Source organism: Xenopus laevis, chromosome 6S (genome assembly GCF_017654675.1).
Source record: "Xenopus laevis strain J_2021 chromosome 6S, Xenopus_laevis_v10.1, whole genome shotgun sequence".
Lineage (NCBI taxonomy): Eukaryota > Metazoa > Chordata > Amphibia > Anura > Pipidae > Xenopus > Xenopus laevis.
Genome location: NC_054382.1, coordinates 53,222,839 through 53,238,046, shown reverse-complemented (window position 1 = coordinate 53,238,046; position 15,208 = coordinate 53,222,839). Strand labels below are relative to the sequence as shown.

General features: G+C 37.5%; 1 protein-coding gene and 1 long non-coding RNA gene across 6 annotated transcripts in view; one reads left to right on the top strand and one right to left on the bottom strand.

The window, feature by feature from the left end:
* LOC108705350 overlaps positions 1 to 15,208 on the bottom strand; it is a 39,397-nt gene that overhangs the window by 23,633 nt on the left and 556 nt on the right. Inside the window, exon 1 of one of the 3 annotated variants that reach the window (XR_005962223.1) lies at positions 8,407 to 8,488. The exons of the other annotated variants lie outside the window; for them this stretch is intronic. This is a non-coding gene — a long non-coding RNA (uncharacterized LOC108705350). Of the gene's footprint in view, positions 1 to 8,406; positions 8,489 to 15,208 lie in introns of those variants that run through there. 3 annotated transcript variants of the gene reach the window in all.
* Positions 7,309 to 15,208, top strand: part of adcy1.S (adenylate cyclase 1 (brain) S homeolog) — a 142,869-nt gene continuing 134,969 nt past the window's right edge. For all 3 annotated transcript variants that reach the window (XM_041567580.1, XM_041567579.1, XM_041567581.1), the window contains exon 1: positions 7,309 to 9,171. In XM_041567580.1, the coding sequence (XP_041423514.1) occupies positions 8,563 to 9,171 (609 nt within the window). In that variant the 5' untranslated portion in view covers positions 7,309 to 8,562. The remainder of the gene's footprint in view (positions 9,172 to 15,208) is intronic.

Sequence of the window (15,208 nt, the reverse complement as noted above, 5' to 3'; positions counted from 1 at the left end):
TGGTTCTATGTTGCATTCCAGCCAGGGGACTAAATGTAGATGGCAATGTTCCCTCTAACAAATTGTGGTGCACACAAAGAATTTTCTGTGAAAACATAACATTTTGTATTAATTCTGACCTGAGCACACAGTTTTTAAAAACTGCACACAAAAGTTTAAAATGTGCACACAAATATTTGCGTTCTCCCTGTGGGTTTCTTCCCAAATTTAAAAAAACATACAGGCAGGTTAATTGGATTCTGATGAAACTGACCCTTCTGTGCATGACTGTGATAGGGACTTTAGTTTGTAAGATCCAGAGGAGATGGCACTTGAGGTGAATTATATATTATTTTTGTAAAGCACTGCATAAATGTGTTAGCAGGAAATATAAAAAAAATTAATACTGACGCAAATACTGATGTTTAAGAACAAGGGAATGGTTGTCTCAATTTAAAATACTAAGGGTCTATTTACTATGCTGTATAAAATGAAATTTGTTGAAAAAAATGGTGGAAAAAGCTGTGTAAAATAAATGGCGATGGTGTGTCTAATTACTGTTTTTACACATTGAAGCCTGGCAATGTGTGGTGCATTATCCTGCTGTTTTCTTACACAGCATTATAAATATGGCCCTAAATGTACATGTTGTACATGTAACTTATAAGTAATTCATTTAAGGCATCCTGGAAACAACAGTTATATCTGTTAGACTTGCATTTGAGTTAAATTGTTTTTAGACATTCTGCAAATAGATATTGAATGTACAAATCATTTTAAAAGTAAGTGGCAATCATTGATGAAGAGCTAATGTAGGGGACCTTAGGGGTTAATCTGTCCCTATGGCTTTAAGGCCTTACCCTTTTCCCTAGTTACTAGGCAAAAGCCTATGTATCCATTTGAGTTTAACATTAGTGTTATTGGTCAAGAGGTGTAATGACCACTTCCTGCCACACTGCAATAGTGTGTGTAAGGAATGGCCTCTTCCTCTTTGGCCTCTGGATGGTGATCCAGCTGGGTGTGCTCAGGGGGGCCTGGGTACAGCTAGGCCCAGGAAGGCCATGTGCTCTTGAGAGAAGAAGTCGGAGACCAGGAAACCCCGTGAATGAGGTTTAGCTATAGTAGGGCAGACTTGTAATAGTCTCTCTAGGAGAGAAAGGTAGATAGGTTAAAGAGAAAGAGCAGTTGAAGCTCCAACAAGGATTTGCAGCAGAGAGTAGCTTCCCAGAGGCTCTGTGTGAATGCCTCCAGTGCAGGGACCTCAGTGAAGAGGGTGTTAGGTTAGCTGTCAGCTTCCTGAACAGTGCACTGGATGGGAATGACGTACTGAATCTACAAACACCTAATGGAGTCCTTCCTCAGCTGAATACCTGTTACCTGATGTGACTGTGTGTCATGTACTCCTCCTGTGTGTCACCTTTGTATACGTGAGTAAACCTGGGGATATTGTTTTCGGACTAATAAACAGTTCTTTGTTTGCATCATAAGAACCTCCTGGCACCCAATCATTTTGCATACAGTATTTTGTATGCACAGTAGCCTGAGTGTTGTAGTTTACACCTTAGAGGGAATGCTTCCATTTAGCGAAGGCCCTGATCCTGAAGTGTGAGTCCAAATGTAACCATGCTCTGTTCACTAGCCAGATTAGCATTACAATATTGTTCCCCAAGTATTCCAATATAATGTGACTTGTAATTTTTTTTTTCAAAAAAGCACTCAAAAATCACAGACAGATAACTGGGACACTAGGTGGAGTCAGGAACTCGAGCACTTAGCATTTTAGCAACATTCAATATAAATTAAAGGAAAACTATAACCCCCAAACAATGTAGGTCTCTATAAAAAGATATTGTATAAAACAGCTCGCATTTTAAACCCTGCTTCATGTGAACAAACCGTTTTCATAATATACTTTTCTAGTAATATGTGCCATTGGGTAATCATAAATAGAAAATTGCCATTTTAAAAAAATCAGGGCAGCCCCCTGGGATCATACGATTCACTGTGCACACAAACATACCAAATAAACTATACTTGTTAGGTCACATGAGCCAATTAACAGACAGAATTCTGCCTTTTGCTTCAACACTTCTTCCTATTACAGTTAGAGTTTAGTATTTCTGACCAGCCGATCTCTGAGGCAGCAAACAGACCATCATGAAATGGTGGTTCAAGGCAAGAGATAGTTACATAGTTAGTTACAGTTAAATTGAGTTGAAAAAAGACAAAGTCCATCAAGTTCAACCCCTCCAAATGAAAACCCAGCATCCATACACACACCCCTCCCTACTTTTAATTAAATTCTATATACCCATACCAATACTAACTATAGAGTTTAGTATCACAATAGCCTTTGATATTATGTCTGTCCAAAAAATCATCCAAGCCATTCTTAAAGGCATTAACTGAATCAGCCATCACAACATCACCCGGCAGTGCATTCCACAATCTCACTGTCCTGACTGTGAAGAACCCCATACGTTGCTTCAAATGAAAGTTCTTTTCTTCTAGTCTAAAGGGGTGGCCTCTGGTATGGTGATCCACTTTATGGGTAAAAAGGTCCCCTGCTATTTGTCTATAATGTCCTCTAATGTACTTGTAAAGTGTAATCATGTCCCCTCGCAAGCGCCTTTAGTTGCACGTCTCTGCACTCTCTCCAGCTCATTTATATCCCTCTTAAGGACTGGAGTCCAAAACTGCACTGAATACTCCAGATGAGGCCTTACCAGGGACCTATAAAGAGGAATAATTATGTTTTCATCCCTTGAGTTAATGCCCTTTTTTATGCAAGACAGAACTTTATTTGCTTTAGTAGCCACAGAATGACACTGCCCAGAATTAGACAACGTGTTATCTACAAAGACCCCTAGATCCTTCTCAAAGATCCCTAGATCCTTCTCATTTAAGGAAACTCCCAACACACTGCCATTTAGTGTATAACTTGCATTTATATTATTTTTGCCAAAGTGCATAACCTTGCATTTATCAACATTGAACCTCATTTTCCAGTTTGCTGCCCATTTTTCCAGTTTAGACAAATCACTCTGCAAAGTGGCAGCATCCTGCATGGAACCTATAGTTCTGCAAAATTTTGTATCATCTGCATGTACTCCTCCTGTGTGTCACCTTTGTATACGTGAGTAAACCTGGGGATATTGTTTTCGGACTAATAAACAGTTCTTTGTTTGCATCATAAGAACCTCCTGGCACCCAATCATTTTGCATACAGTATTTTGTATGCACAGTAGCCTGAGTGTTGTAGTTTACACCTTAGAGGAATGCTTCCATTTAGCGAAGGCCCTGATCCTGAAGTGTGAGTCCAAATGTAACCATGCTCTGTTCACTAGCCAGATTAGCATTACAATATTGTTCCCCAAGTATTCCAATATAATGTGACTTGTAATTTTTTTTTTCAAAAAAGCACTCAAAAATCACAGACAGATAACTGGGACACTAGGTGGAGTCAGGAACTCGAGCACTTAGCATTTTAGCAACATTCAATATAAATTAAAGGAAAACTATAACCCCCAAACAATGTAGGTCTCTATAAAAAGATATTGTATAAAACAGCTCGCATTTTAAACCCTGCTTCATGTGAACAAACCGTTTTCATAATATACTTTTCTAGTAATATGTGCCATTGGGTAATCATAAATAGAAAATTGCCATTTTAAAAAAATCAGGGCAGCCCCCTGGGATCATACGATTCACTGTGCACACAAACATACCAAATAAACTATACTTGTTAGGTCACATGAGCCAATTAACAGACAGAATTCTGCCTTTTGCTTCAACACTTCTTCCTATTACAGTTAGAGTTTAGTATTTCTGACCAGCCGATCTCTGAGGCAGCAAACAGACCATCATGAAATGGTGGTTCAAGGCAAGAGATAGTTACATAGTTAGTTACAGTTAAATTGAGTTGAAAAAAGACAAAGTCCATCAAGTTCAACCCCTCCAAATGAAAACCCAGCATCCATACACACACCCCTCCCTACTTTTAATTAAATTCTATATACCCATACCAATACTAACTATAGAGTTTAGTATCACAATAGCCTTTGATATTATGTCTGTCCAAAAAATCATCCAAGCCATTCTTAAAGGCATTAACTGAATCAGCCATCACAACATCACCCGGCAGTGCATTCCACAATCTCACTGTCCTGACTGTGAAGAACCCCATACGTTGCTTCAAATGAAAGTTCTTTTCTTCTAGTCTAAAGGGGTGGCCTCTGGTATGGTGATCCACTTTATGGGTAAAAAGGTCCCCTGCTATTTGTCTATAATGTCCTCTAATGTACTTGTAAAGTGTAATCATGTCCCCTCGCAAGCGCCTTTAGTTGCACGTCTCTGCACTCTCTCCAGCTCATTTATATCCCTCTTAAGGACTGGAGTCCAAAACTGCACTGAATACTCCAGATGAGGCCTTACCAGGGACCTATAAAGAGGAATAATTATGTTTTCATCCCTTGAGTTAATGCCCTTTTTATGCAAGACAGAACTTTATTTGCTTTAGTAGCCACAGAATGACACTGCCCAGAATTAGACAACGTGTTATCTACAAAGACCCCTAGATCCTTCTCAAAGATCCCTAGATCCTTCTCATTTAAGGAAACTCCCAACACACTGCCATTTAGTGTATAACTTGCATTTATATTATTTTGCCAAAGTGCATAACCTTGCATTTATCAACATTGAACCTCATTTTCCAGTTTGCTGCCCATTTTTCCAGTTTAGACAAATCACTCTGCAAAGTGGCAGCATCCTGCATGGAACCTATAGTTCTGCAAAATTTTGTATCATCTGCATGTACTCCTCCTGTGTGTCACCTTTGTATACGTGAGTAAACCTGGGGATATTGTTTTCGGACTAATAAACAGTTCTTTGTTTGCATCATAAGAACCTCCTGGCACCCAATCATTTTGCATACAGTATTTTGTATGCACAGTAGCCTGAGTGTTGTAGTTTACACCTTAGAGGGAATGCTTCCATTTAGCGAAGGCCCTGATCCTGAAGTGTGAGTCCAAATGTAACCATGCTCTGTTCACTAGCCAGATTAGCATTACAATATTGTTCCCCAAGTATTCCAATATAATGTGACTTGTAATTTTTTTTTTCAAAAAAGCACTCAAAAAATCACAGACAGATAACTGGGACACTAGGTGGAGTCAGGAACTCGAAGCACTTAGCATTTTAGCAACATTCAATATAAATTAAAGGAAAACTATAACCCCCAAACAATGTAGGTCTCTATAAAAAGATATTGTATAAAACAGCTCGCATTTTAAACCCTGCTTCATGTGAACAAACCGTTTTCATAATATACTTTTCTAGTAATATGTGCCATTGGGTAATCATAAATAGAAAATTGCCATTTTAAAAAATCAGGGCAGCCCCCTGGGATCATACGATTCACTGTGCACACAAACATACCAAATAAACTATACTTGTTAGGTCACATGAGCCAATTAACAGACAGATATCTGCCTTTTGCTTCAACACTTCTTCCTATTACAGTTAGAGTTTAGTATTTCTGACCAGCCGATCTCTGAGGCAGCAAACAGACCATCATGAAATGGTGGTTCAAGGCAAGAGATAGTTACATAGTTAGTTACAGTTAAATTGAGTTGAAAAAAGACAAAGTCCATCAAGTTCAACCCCTCCAAATGAAAACCCAGCATCCATACACACACCCCTCCCTACTTTTAATTAAATTCTATATACCCATACCAATACTAACTATAGAGTTTAGTATCACAATAGCCTTTGATATTATGTCTGTCCAAAAAATCATCCAAGCCATTCTTAAAGGCATTAACTGAATCAGCCATCACAACATCACCCGGCAGTGCATTCCACAATCTCACTGTCCTGACTGTGAAGAACCCCATACGTTGCTTCAAATGAAAGTTCTTTTCTTCTAGTCTAAAGGGGTGGCCTCTGGTATGGTGATCCACTTTATGGGTAAAAAGGTCCCCTGCTATTTGTCTATAATGTCCTCTAATGTACTTGTAAAGTGTAATCATGTCCCCTCGCAAGCGCCTTTAGTTGCACGTCTCTGCACTCTCTCCAGCTCATTTATATCCCTCTTAAGGACTGGAGTCCAAAACTGCACTGAATACTCCAGATGAGGCCTTACCAGGGACCTATAAAGAGGAATAATTATGTTTTCATCCCTTGAGTTAATGCCCTTTTTTATGCAAGACAGAACTTTATTTGCTTTAGTAGCCACAGAATGACACTGCCCAGAATTAGACAACGTGTTATCTACAAAGACCCCTAGATCCTTCTCAAAGATCCCTAGATCCTTCTCATTTAAGGAAACTCCCAACACACTGCCATTTAGTGTATAACTTGCATTTATATTATTTTTGCCAAAGTGCATAACCTTGCATTTATCAACATTGAACCTCATTTTCCAGTTTGCTGCCCATTTTTCCAGTTTAGACAAATCACTCTGCAAAGTGGCAGCATCCTGCATGGAACCTATAGTTCTGCAAAATTTTGTATCATCTGCAAAAATAGAAACAGTACTTTCAATGCCCACCTCCAGGTCATTAATAAACAAGTTGAAAAGCAAGGGACCTAGTACAGAGCCCTGCGGTACTCCACTAACAACACTGGTCCAATTAGAAAATGTTCCATTTACCACCACTCTTTGTAGTCTATCTTTTAGCCAGTTCTCTATCCAGCATTCATACACACACCCCTCTATACTTTTAATTAAATTCTATATACCCATACCTATACTAACGATAGAGCTTAGTATCACAATAGCCTTTGTGGTTTACATTAATTGTAAATGTAATTGCTATTGAAAGCTGTATCTGTCTGTTCTCTCCTTTCCTATGCCCTGGTGGGTCTGAAATTTAAATCAATGTTACAGAAGCCAGTGGATTAAAGGAGAAGGAAAGGCTAAATCACTGGTGGGGTACCTGATACCTCAGGCTGGTACTCTGGCTAGGGACATCAGGTAAGTGATTATAATCACTGATAGGTGTCTTACATTTGGCAGCCCCAATGATTTGACCTTTCCTCCTCCTTTAACAGACCTGTGAAGCAGCATGCAAAGCTGACATTTGCTATGTTATTTGCTTTCAATAGCAATTTCTTGCAATTTATTTATACTGAGAAATGATAATTCACCCAGTTCTTCATTAAGTTATTATGTAATACAACATGCCCCCATTGAGTTGTGTTTTTTTTATACAGCATGTACTCCTCTTGATATGCTTGATAAAATCAGATGGCAAAGTAGTTAAAATAGGGTTAAAACAAAGCTAGCTGGAGCTCTGTTCTCAGAGTCTGCAGCTGAAGGAGGGGGGGAGGGCTTACTTATCTAAGCCTGAGATCATTTATCAGCAACTGACCAAAGATGCTCCAGTAACCTGTGCTTTTTAATACTGCTATAGGACAGTCCCTTTTTTTGTATTTTCTATCAAGTCTGGTACAGAGCAGTACCCAGTTTTTTTTTCACACAGCCACTGGCCGTACAGGTTTGTAGGAGCTGTGAGCAGAAATTCTGCTGTCAGGGAATGAGGAGAAGATGCACAATACCAAGTCTTCTAATTAAAAAATGGTAGAGAATTTTAAAGTTTCTATTGCAGATAGATATCATTGGGTCTAGATAAGACACACACACAAAGATTATGATTTTTGAGTTAACATCCCCTTTAAACTAAACTAAGCACGTGATGAAAGGTACCGGAAAAATAAGGATTATCTTTCCAGTATAGTGCGGTAATACGAGGTAGTAACATGTCAGAGGGAGAACAAAGATTCCCACCCGTCAGTATTATCTACATTGGTGCATGAATCCAGTCAGTGCTCACTGCAGAGTGTTTCCTTCCCAAGCTTTAGTTCAGGTGCCAGGAAGATGAACCAGGCGCACAGAGCAGCCAATTAGAAAGCATTGTATCCTTATCCTGGGTGCTTTTCCCTAGCACATATACAAAAGAGGGGGAGGAGAGAGGAGGGTGTTTGCAAAGCTGACTCAACCGTGGTCATGTTGTCAAATCTGTGTTTTCTACTTGTCAATCTGCTCAGATTGGAGAGACGTGTCTGGCTTCCAAAGCACCTAATGCGCAGACGCCAGGCAGACAGTGCTCTGTGCAATGCTCTTGCACGTAGGAAGGGAATTACCTTTTCCTTTCTTTCTATTTAGCAGCTTTTGACCTCTTTTTTTCTCTCCCTCTTTTTTTAATATAACCATCATCACCATCCTTTTCCCTTTACCTCACTGTCCTCCATTGCCTACAAAATCACCATAGTATTTCCCATCACCTGCATTTTCCTTTAGTTAAACAGAAGCATTCGGAATTAGCAATTTATGTAACCCAAGGCAGTGCCTGTTGATTGCTGGTCTGGATGTTATAATCCCTGCCGGGTGCCCTTTAATGTCGTTCTGTTCTCTTTCATACTCACACATAAATTGGGATGTAGCTGTTTTTATCCATTCCTTATTATAACCTCCTATTATATGTTCTCCATTCTGGCGGCTTCCTGCTGATTTCCTTCAGTGCTTCCCTTGTGAGCTTGAATGAGCAGAAGAAGAGAGACCCCAGCGTTCCCCTCGGGTGTATGAATGGCACTGATATGGAGGAAATACCTTTCCAGAAAGTAAAAACCAGGAGAAAGAAGTGTCACTGCTTGCCCGCCCCCCCTTTGGATGCCATTGCATGTGAAGACGAATTTGACTGCAAAGAGCTGGAATCCCTCTTCCAAAATTACAACCTGAAGCTGGAGCAAACTTCCACCCTGAAAGCTCTGACAGTGCTCATCATCATGACAGGCACTTTGGCACTGCTGGAACTCATGTCTGGCCCGAACTTGACCATCTCCAAGGGCTCCCACCCAGTGCACTGCATCATTTTCCTTTCTCTCTTCATAGTCACCAACGTCAAGTATCTGCAGGTCACTCAGCTCCAGCAAATTGTCAAATTAACCTTACTTTTCAGCTTTACTTTTTCCTTCCTGTGCTGCCCTTTCTCTTTGGGAGTTTATGGCTTGGAGCCCCTTGTTTCTTCTGAAAATGGACTGTGGCAACTCATGTTGGTGACCTTTGTGGCTTATGCCCTGCTGCCAGTGAGAACTCTTTTGGCCATTGTTTTTGGATTCATGGTCTCTGTCTCACACATCATTGTTACAGCCACTTCTATAAGCCCTAAAAAGAAAAGGCTCTGGAGAACGGTAAGTGCAATATTACCATAACAATTATTATTCTACTATAGTGAAAGCTGTGTGTGGTGGTGGACTCGGTGCTGCTGAGGGGGTGGCCAGGTGTCTGCCCTGCTCAGAAACAGGAGAGTAATAAAAATTTATTGTGTGTTTTTTCTCTTTTCTGTGAATAGGCAATTGTGGTATATGCAATATTGTGTTAAAGTATGTTGTACCTGAGCTGAGAAGCACCCAAAGTACATTACAATTCTCAGCATGTTGAGTTATACATCAACAACAGCTGGAAAGGAGCAGGTTAGATTAATAATGGGATTCTATTGCCACTAAGGGTGACCCTGACCAGTTCTATTTATAAACCTAATATTAACTGCTAAATTGAATGCCTGCGTATATGTATAGGACATTGCTGAAAACTATGTTTGTTCAATAGACTACAGTATATTCCTGATCCTTTTCATTTTGTTTCCTAATTCTACTTCAAAAGTCATGGGCTTGATATTACTGTCTATTGACACATAACTTTATTCAGGGGTATAATTAGAAATAAACCCCAGTACAGGTATGAGATCTGTTATCCGGAAACCTATTATCCAGAAACCTCCGGATTATGGAAATGCTGTCTCCAAAAGACTCCATTTTATCCAAATAGTCCAAATTTTTTTTAAATTATTTCCTTTTTCTCTGTTACAATTTAACTGTACCTTGTACTTGATCCAAACTGAGATATTATTAATCTTTTTTGTAAGCCAAATCAGCCTATTAGGTTTATTTGATATCCAAATGATTTTCTAATAGATTTAAGGTATGAAGATCCAAATTATAGAAAGATCCATTATCTGGAAAATCCCAGGTCCCGAGCATTCTGGATAATAGGTCCCATACCTGTATAAAGCTATTGATATCCAGCAGTTTAGTACACTTGGATGGTTTATGGTTTTTACTTAAGCACTTGAAAACTTTCAATGTTTAGGAGTACATTTGATTTTTGTAGTGTTTATAACACATTTAAGGCATTTAATATTACAGGCAATTTTTAGTATGGCACAGTGACAGTGATTAAGACTATTTTAAGTTGTAGTAGATCATTGTTTTTGTTTGCATGCGTGTTTTTCATTTTTAAAATGTTTTTTTCTCCAAGTCTTTCCTGAATGGATTTTAAACTGTTTCTGGCTGATTGGTTCAGCAGAGTTGGCAATAGAATGTAATAAAGTGCCCAACAATTGTAGTATAAAAAAAGAGTACACAAAAAAATTAAAAGCAATATTGTTATTATTGATATTGTTTCTTATCTTCCTTTAAATTCCCTTAATAAAAGCTGCTGTTTATTTTTTGGTGATGCTTTTATCATCCTTATTCTAGTCTAACTAATCATAGACAGAAACACATAAATATAGTAAACTGCATTACTTATGTCTAAAGATAAAATCATGCTATTAAATTACCACAGGGATTCTTAACCCTAAATTGGGTTGTGCTGTTCATTGTTGGTCTCCATGATCCCCTTTAACATATTAAGGGGCCCATTTACTAATTTTTGGGTACTTCGACCATCGAATAGACCAAAATTCGAATTGAAAAAACTTTGAATATTCGACCATTCGAAAATCAAAGTACTGTCTCTTTAAAAAACTTCGACTTCGCCACCTTAAACCTGCCGAATTGTTATGTTAGCCTATGGGGACCTCCTAGAACCTATAGCCAGTATTTGGCTAAGTTTTTAGAAGTCAAAGTTTTTTTTTTGAAAATCATTTGAGCGATCGATTAAATTGTTGAAATCGTTCGATTTGAAAGATTTTTATATTCGATCGAACGATTTGAATTAGATCGAAAACTGCTAAATTCACTCATAAAAAAACTTTGACTTTCGAATTTTTACAATTCGATGATTAGATTTCGAAGTTTTACCACTTCGAAATTTGACCCTTAGTAAATGTGGCCCTAAAAATACTGCTTACACCAAGGGGCACATTTACTAAGCTCGAGTGAAGGATTCGAATGAAAAAAACGTTGAATTTGGAAGTTTTTTTGTGTACTTCAACCATCGAATAGGCTACTACGACCTTTGATTCGAACTAAAAATCGTTCGACTATTCGACCATTCGATAGCCGAAGTACTGTCTCTTTTAAAAAAAACTTCGACTACATACTTCGGCAGTTTAAACCTACCGAGGTACAATGTTAGCCTATGGGGACCTTCCCCATCACTTTTCTAAGCTTTTTTTGATCGAAGAAAAATCCTTTGATCGATTAAAATCCTTCATGGATTTTATCGTTCGATCGAACGATTTTTAGTTCGATCGTAGCATTTGCGCTAAATCCTTCCAATTTGATATTCGAATTCGAGGGTTTATTAACCCTCGATTTTCGACCCTTAGTAAATGTGCCCCTTAATCTTCATTTTAAAAAAAAAAAGGTCTATAATTGATTTATGATTAATCTGGGCCTAGGGGAAAGGTTAGGAAACACTGCAATTATAGTATTATTATCATGAAATATATCTGTTACTTCATTGAAACATGGTATTGGTATAGAGAAGTACATGCATTTTAGCAGGTTGGCCTATGATGGCGAATAAAGATAAAATCATATTTCTAGTTGAATGTTTGTTTCTTTTATTTTTTACATGAACAGTAACCTACTTTGCAAACAATGAACACAATAAGTGCTTACAAGTATCTGCTGCTGTGCCTTGTGCCTTCTGTACTCTCTCTCTGTACTCTCATACAGTTATTTATATCAGACTGTAATTCATAACAGTATTCTACAGCTATTTATAAAGGGATCAATTATCTTTTGATACAGTATAAGGATTTGAAAATACATGTTTTTGACAAGACAATAGAGAGACATTAACAAAACAATTTTAATTTTAATCTTCCTGTACAAACCAATTAGCATTTCACTTCAGTTAGGCAGCAGTAATGGAAATGAAAGCAGAGTTTGAATGATTGAATGATTGCTTTAGGTTAATATTTACAAGTAAACTTTTGAATGTGTCCTTTTTGGAATTTGTCCCTATAATCATTAAGAGCTCGTTGTGAGGTGCCATGCACATGTTTAGCATAATTATTGAATCTTGATTTTGAAAAAATATTCAATTATATAATTGCATAAAATCTGCTCTGACAAAGTGCACCAATATATGCACCAATACACCAATAAATAATTTGTTGATATTGTGAGTGCTTTCGTGGACTGATATATACATATATATATATATATATATATATATATATATATATATATAATATATATATATATACATATATTATATATATATACATATATATATATATATTATATAGTATATATATATACACACACACACACACATATATTTATCCAGAATGCTCCGGACCTGGTGTTTCCGGATTAGGGGTATTTCCGGAATTGTGATCTCCATACCTTTAGTATATCTAATTAAAAAAATATTGAAATATAAATTAAACCAAATAGGATTGTTTGCCTTCACTAAGGATTAATTCTATCTTAGTTGAAATTAAGTACAAGAAACTTATTATTTCAGCGAAAAAGGTAATAATTTTTTTAAATTTTGAATTATTTGATTAAAATGAAGTCTATGGGAGATCCCTAAAGAAACTTGTACTTTATAATATAACATATCTAGTTGCACTTCTGCACTAGGGTTGTCACCTTTTCCTGGCAGGTAATTCTGGTTGGGGCCATAACATAATGGGCAGACCAATGACATGGATCGTTAATGACGTGTCAGGGGCAGGCGATGATGTCAGTGGTGGGGTTATGACATGGTGATCGCAATTGGCTGATTGCCGCATCAATCTCAGGGAATCCTGCCCGGTTTTCCTAATTTGGAAAAACAAGAAATCACTTTTGACCAGGACAGCCCTTCAAAATACCGGCAACCTTATTCTGTACTCGCTCTAACTCACTAATATCCTTCTTAGGGATTGGGGCCCAGAACTTCACTTCATTTTTTCTTTATGCGATATGGGGTACATGAGCTATGCAGCTCCGGGCCTACCACAAAATATCTATGATGGGGCATGGCATGCAATGCAACCCCTATACAGCTGCCCACCTACTTGTGCACACTGCAGAGCGGCTCAGAGGTTTTCTGTAAAATATATCTGATCCTTTTGGCTCCAACCTTGCATTTTGCTGTTTGCGTCCGATGCAACATGGAAAATTAGCTTTGTATAGAGTGATTGTGTTCCTACGTGAACCCTATTTTCTCACTGTATATTGAGCATAAAAAGTGAAATGTAAACTCTGTATGAGCGAGGACTGCCTTTTCTAAAGTATGTTAAACATTTGTGTTTTTAAAGGATACTTTGTGCGCAAGCTAAATGCAAGCAAATGTATGGAAAACTGCATAAAATGCATACAGTACATCAATACAAATATTCAGAAATAACCAATAAAGAGTTCATTGTTATACATATGTTAAGTGTTATATGTAATAAAGTACCCCTACTGTAAATTCTAATTATATTAGCATTAAGAAAGCAAGGTGTTCTATAACAATGCATAGATAACAACTTTTCAAGGTGACTTCTTATATCCTAATTTAAAGGGGTGGGGAGGGGTGAATAATCTGATAATACACTTTAGCTAAAGTATGAAGAGGAGGCACATCAGATATGACAGCTGGCACCCTGAGATAAGCTGTCAGTAACATTTACAGAGTGTGCATAGGCTTTCTTTGCTTGATCACATACACACATTTTTTCATAATATAAACTTAATAATGAGTCTTTCTAACATTAATCAAAATGAAATTCTGAAAAGTAAAAGGTGCTGCTGCTATTTCCATAACTGGATATACTGTAAGCCATAATGGATATACTGTATTGTATCATTTCAACAGGTTGAAATTATATGTCTGATATTTCTGGCGTATGCATCTTTTAACAGTAACACTTTATTAATATATATGGGTTTGTCTCCCAGTCAGTATTTCACCAGCTAAAGCCATGGGCAGTATTACAAATTTATGGGAAATTAATATGCCAGTAAATTTATAATCAACTTGTCTATCCCAATTCCTGCTTCCACTACAGTCCAGTTGCTCTAAATGACCCTTCTGTGATCTACCCCTATTACTTCAACTCCTTTTACCATAATACCATTACCCTGCCACCTTCATGTACATTCCATGTTAGTATTTAGGATTACTAGTTTGACCAACAAGGTTAAATCACTGCTTGCAGTTTAGAGGTTTAATTTCACTTATTAAGAAGAAAGCATCAATAAAACCTCATGCTGTATTAATGTATGCATGTAAGGACTATGTCACCACCAAATATGCTTTACTTCTTTGTCAAATAAATTAGCCTTATATTGTCTTTTATATGTTGCTTCTCCTTATAGCAAATATGGAGTTGGAAGAATCCCTGTTAGGTTCACAGTTGCTGATTTACCAAATGATTGGTGATTCCAAAAATAAAGAATAACACTGGAAGCTTAACTGCAGTGTACTGGTTTTACAAAGAAAATAATTACCTTTTTACTTATGTAGCCAACAGACATAACCTCCACTGTTAACATTCACAGCAGTGTCTGAACAGTGTGCATATAATATTACTTGATATAGTCATATACTATATAGAAACAATACATAGCATGCTTAATAACTCACGGAATAGCAGTTAGCATCTATTTCTTATTTCACTTAGGAAGAATTATAGATAACCCCTTTCCTTTCATTAACATATAACAATGTTCAACACAACAATAATACAAAGTAATCCTAAAATATCTTAACAGAACCTGTGCCTACAACTTTAATATAAGAGGACAAACTGCATTATATACTGGATTATATATTTGCATCATCACCCAGTAGCCACTTAGTACAGTCACTTGGGTTGCGGGACCTGAATCGAATGGTTGTAAGAGGTTCTGGTTATGAGATGAGAACAGCAGGGGTTTGTGGCAGTCTTTGTGACAGAAGGAGGCACTTAATAAGTGTGGTGTCCACAATGAGTTCTTAAACCTAGTGCCTAGGAAACTTTAGTGTCCATTGAAGACTTTGGCAAAAGAATTGCTAAATTGTCTCTGGGTAATT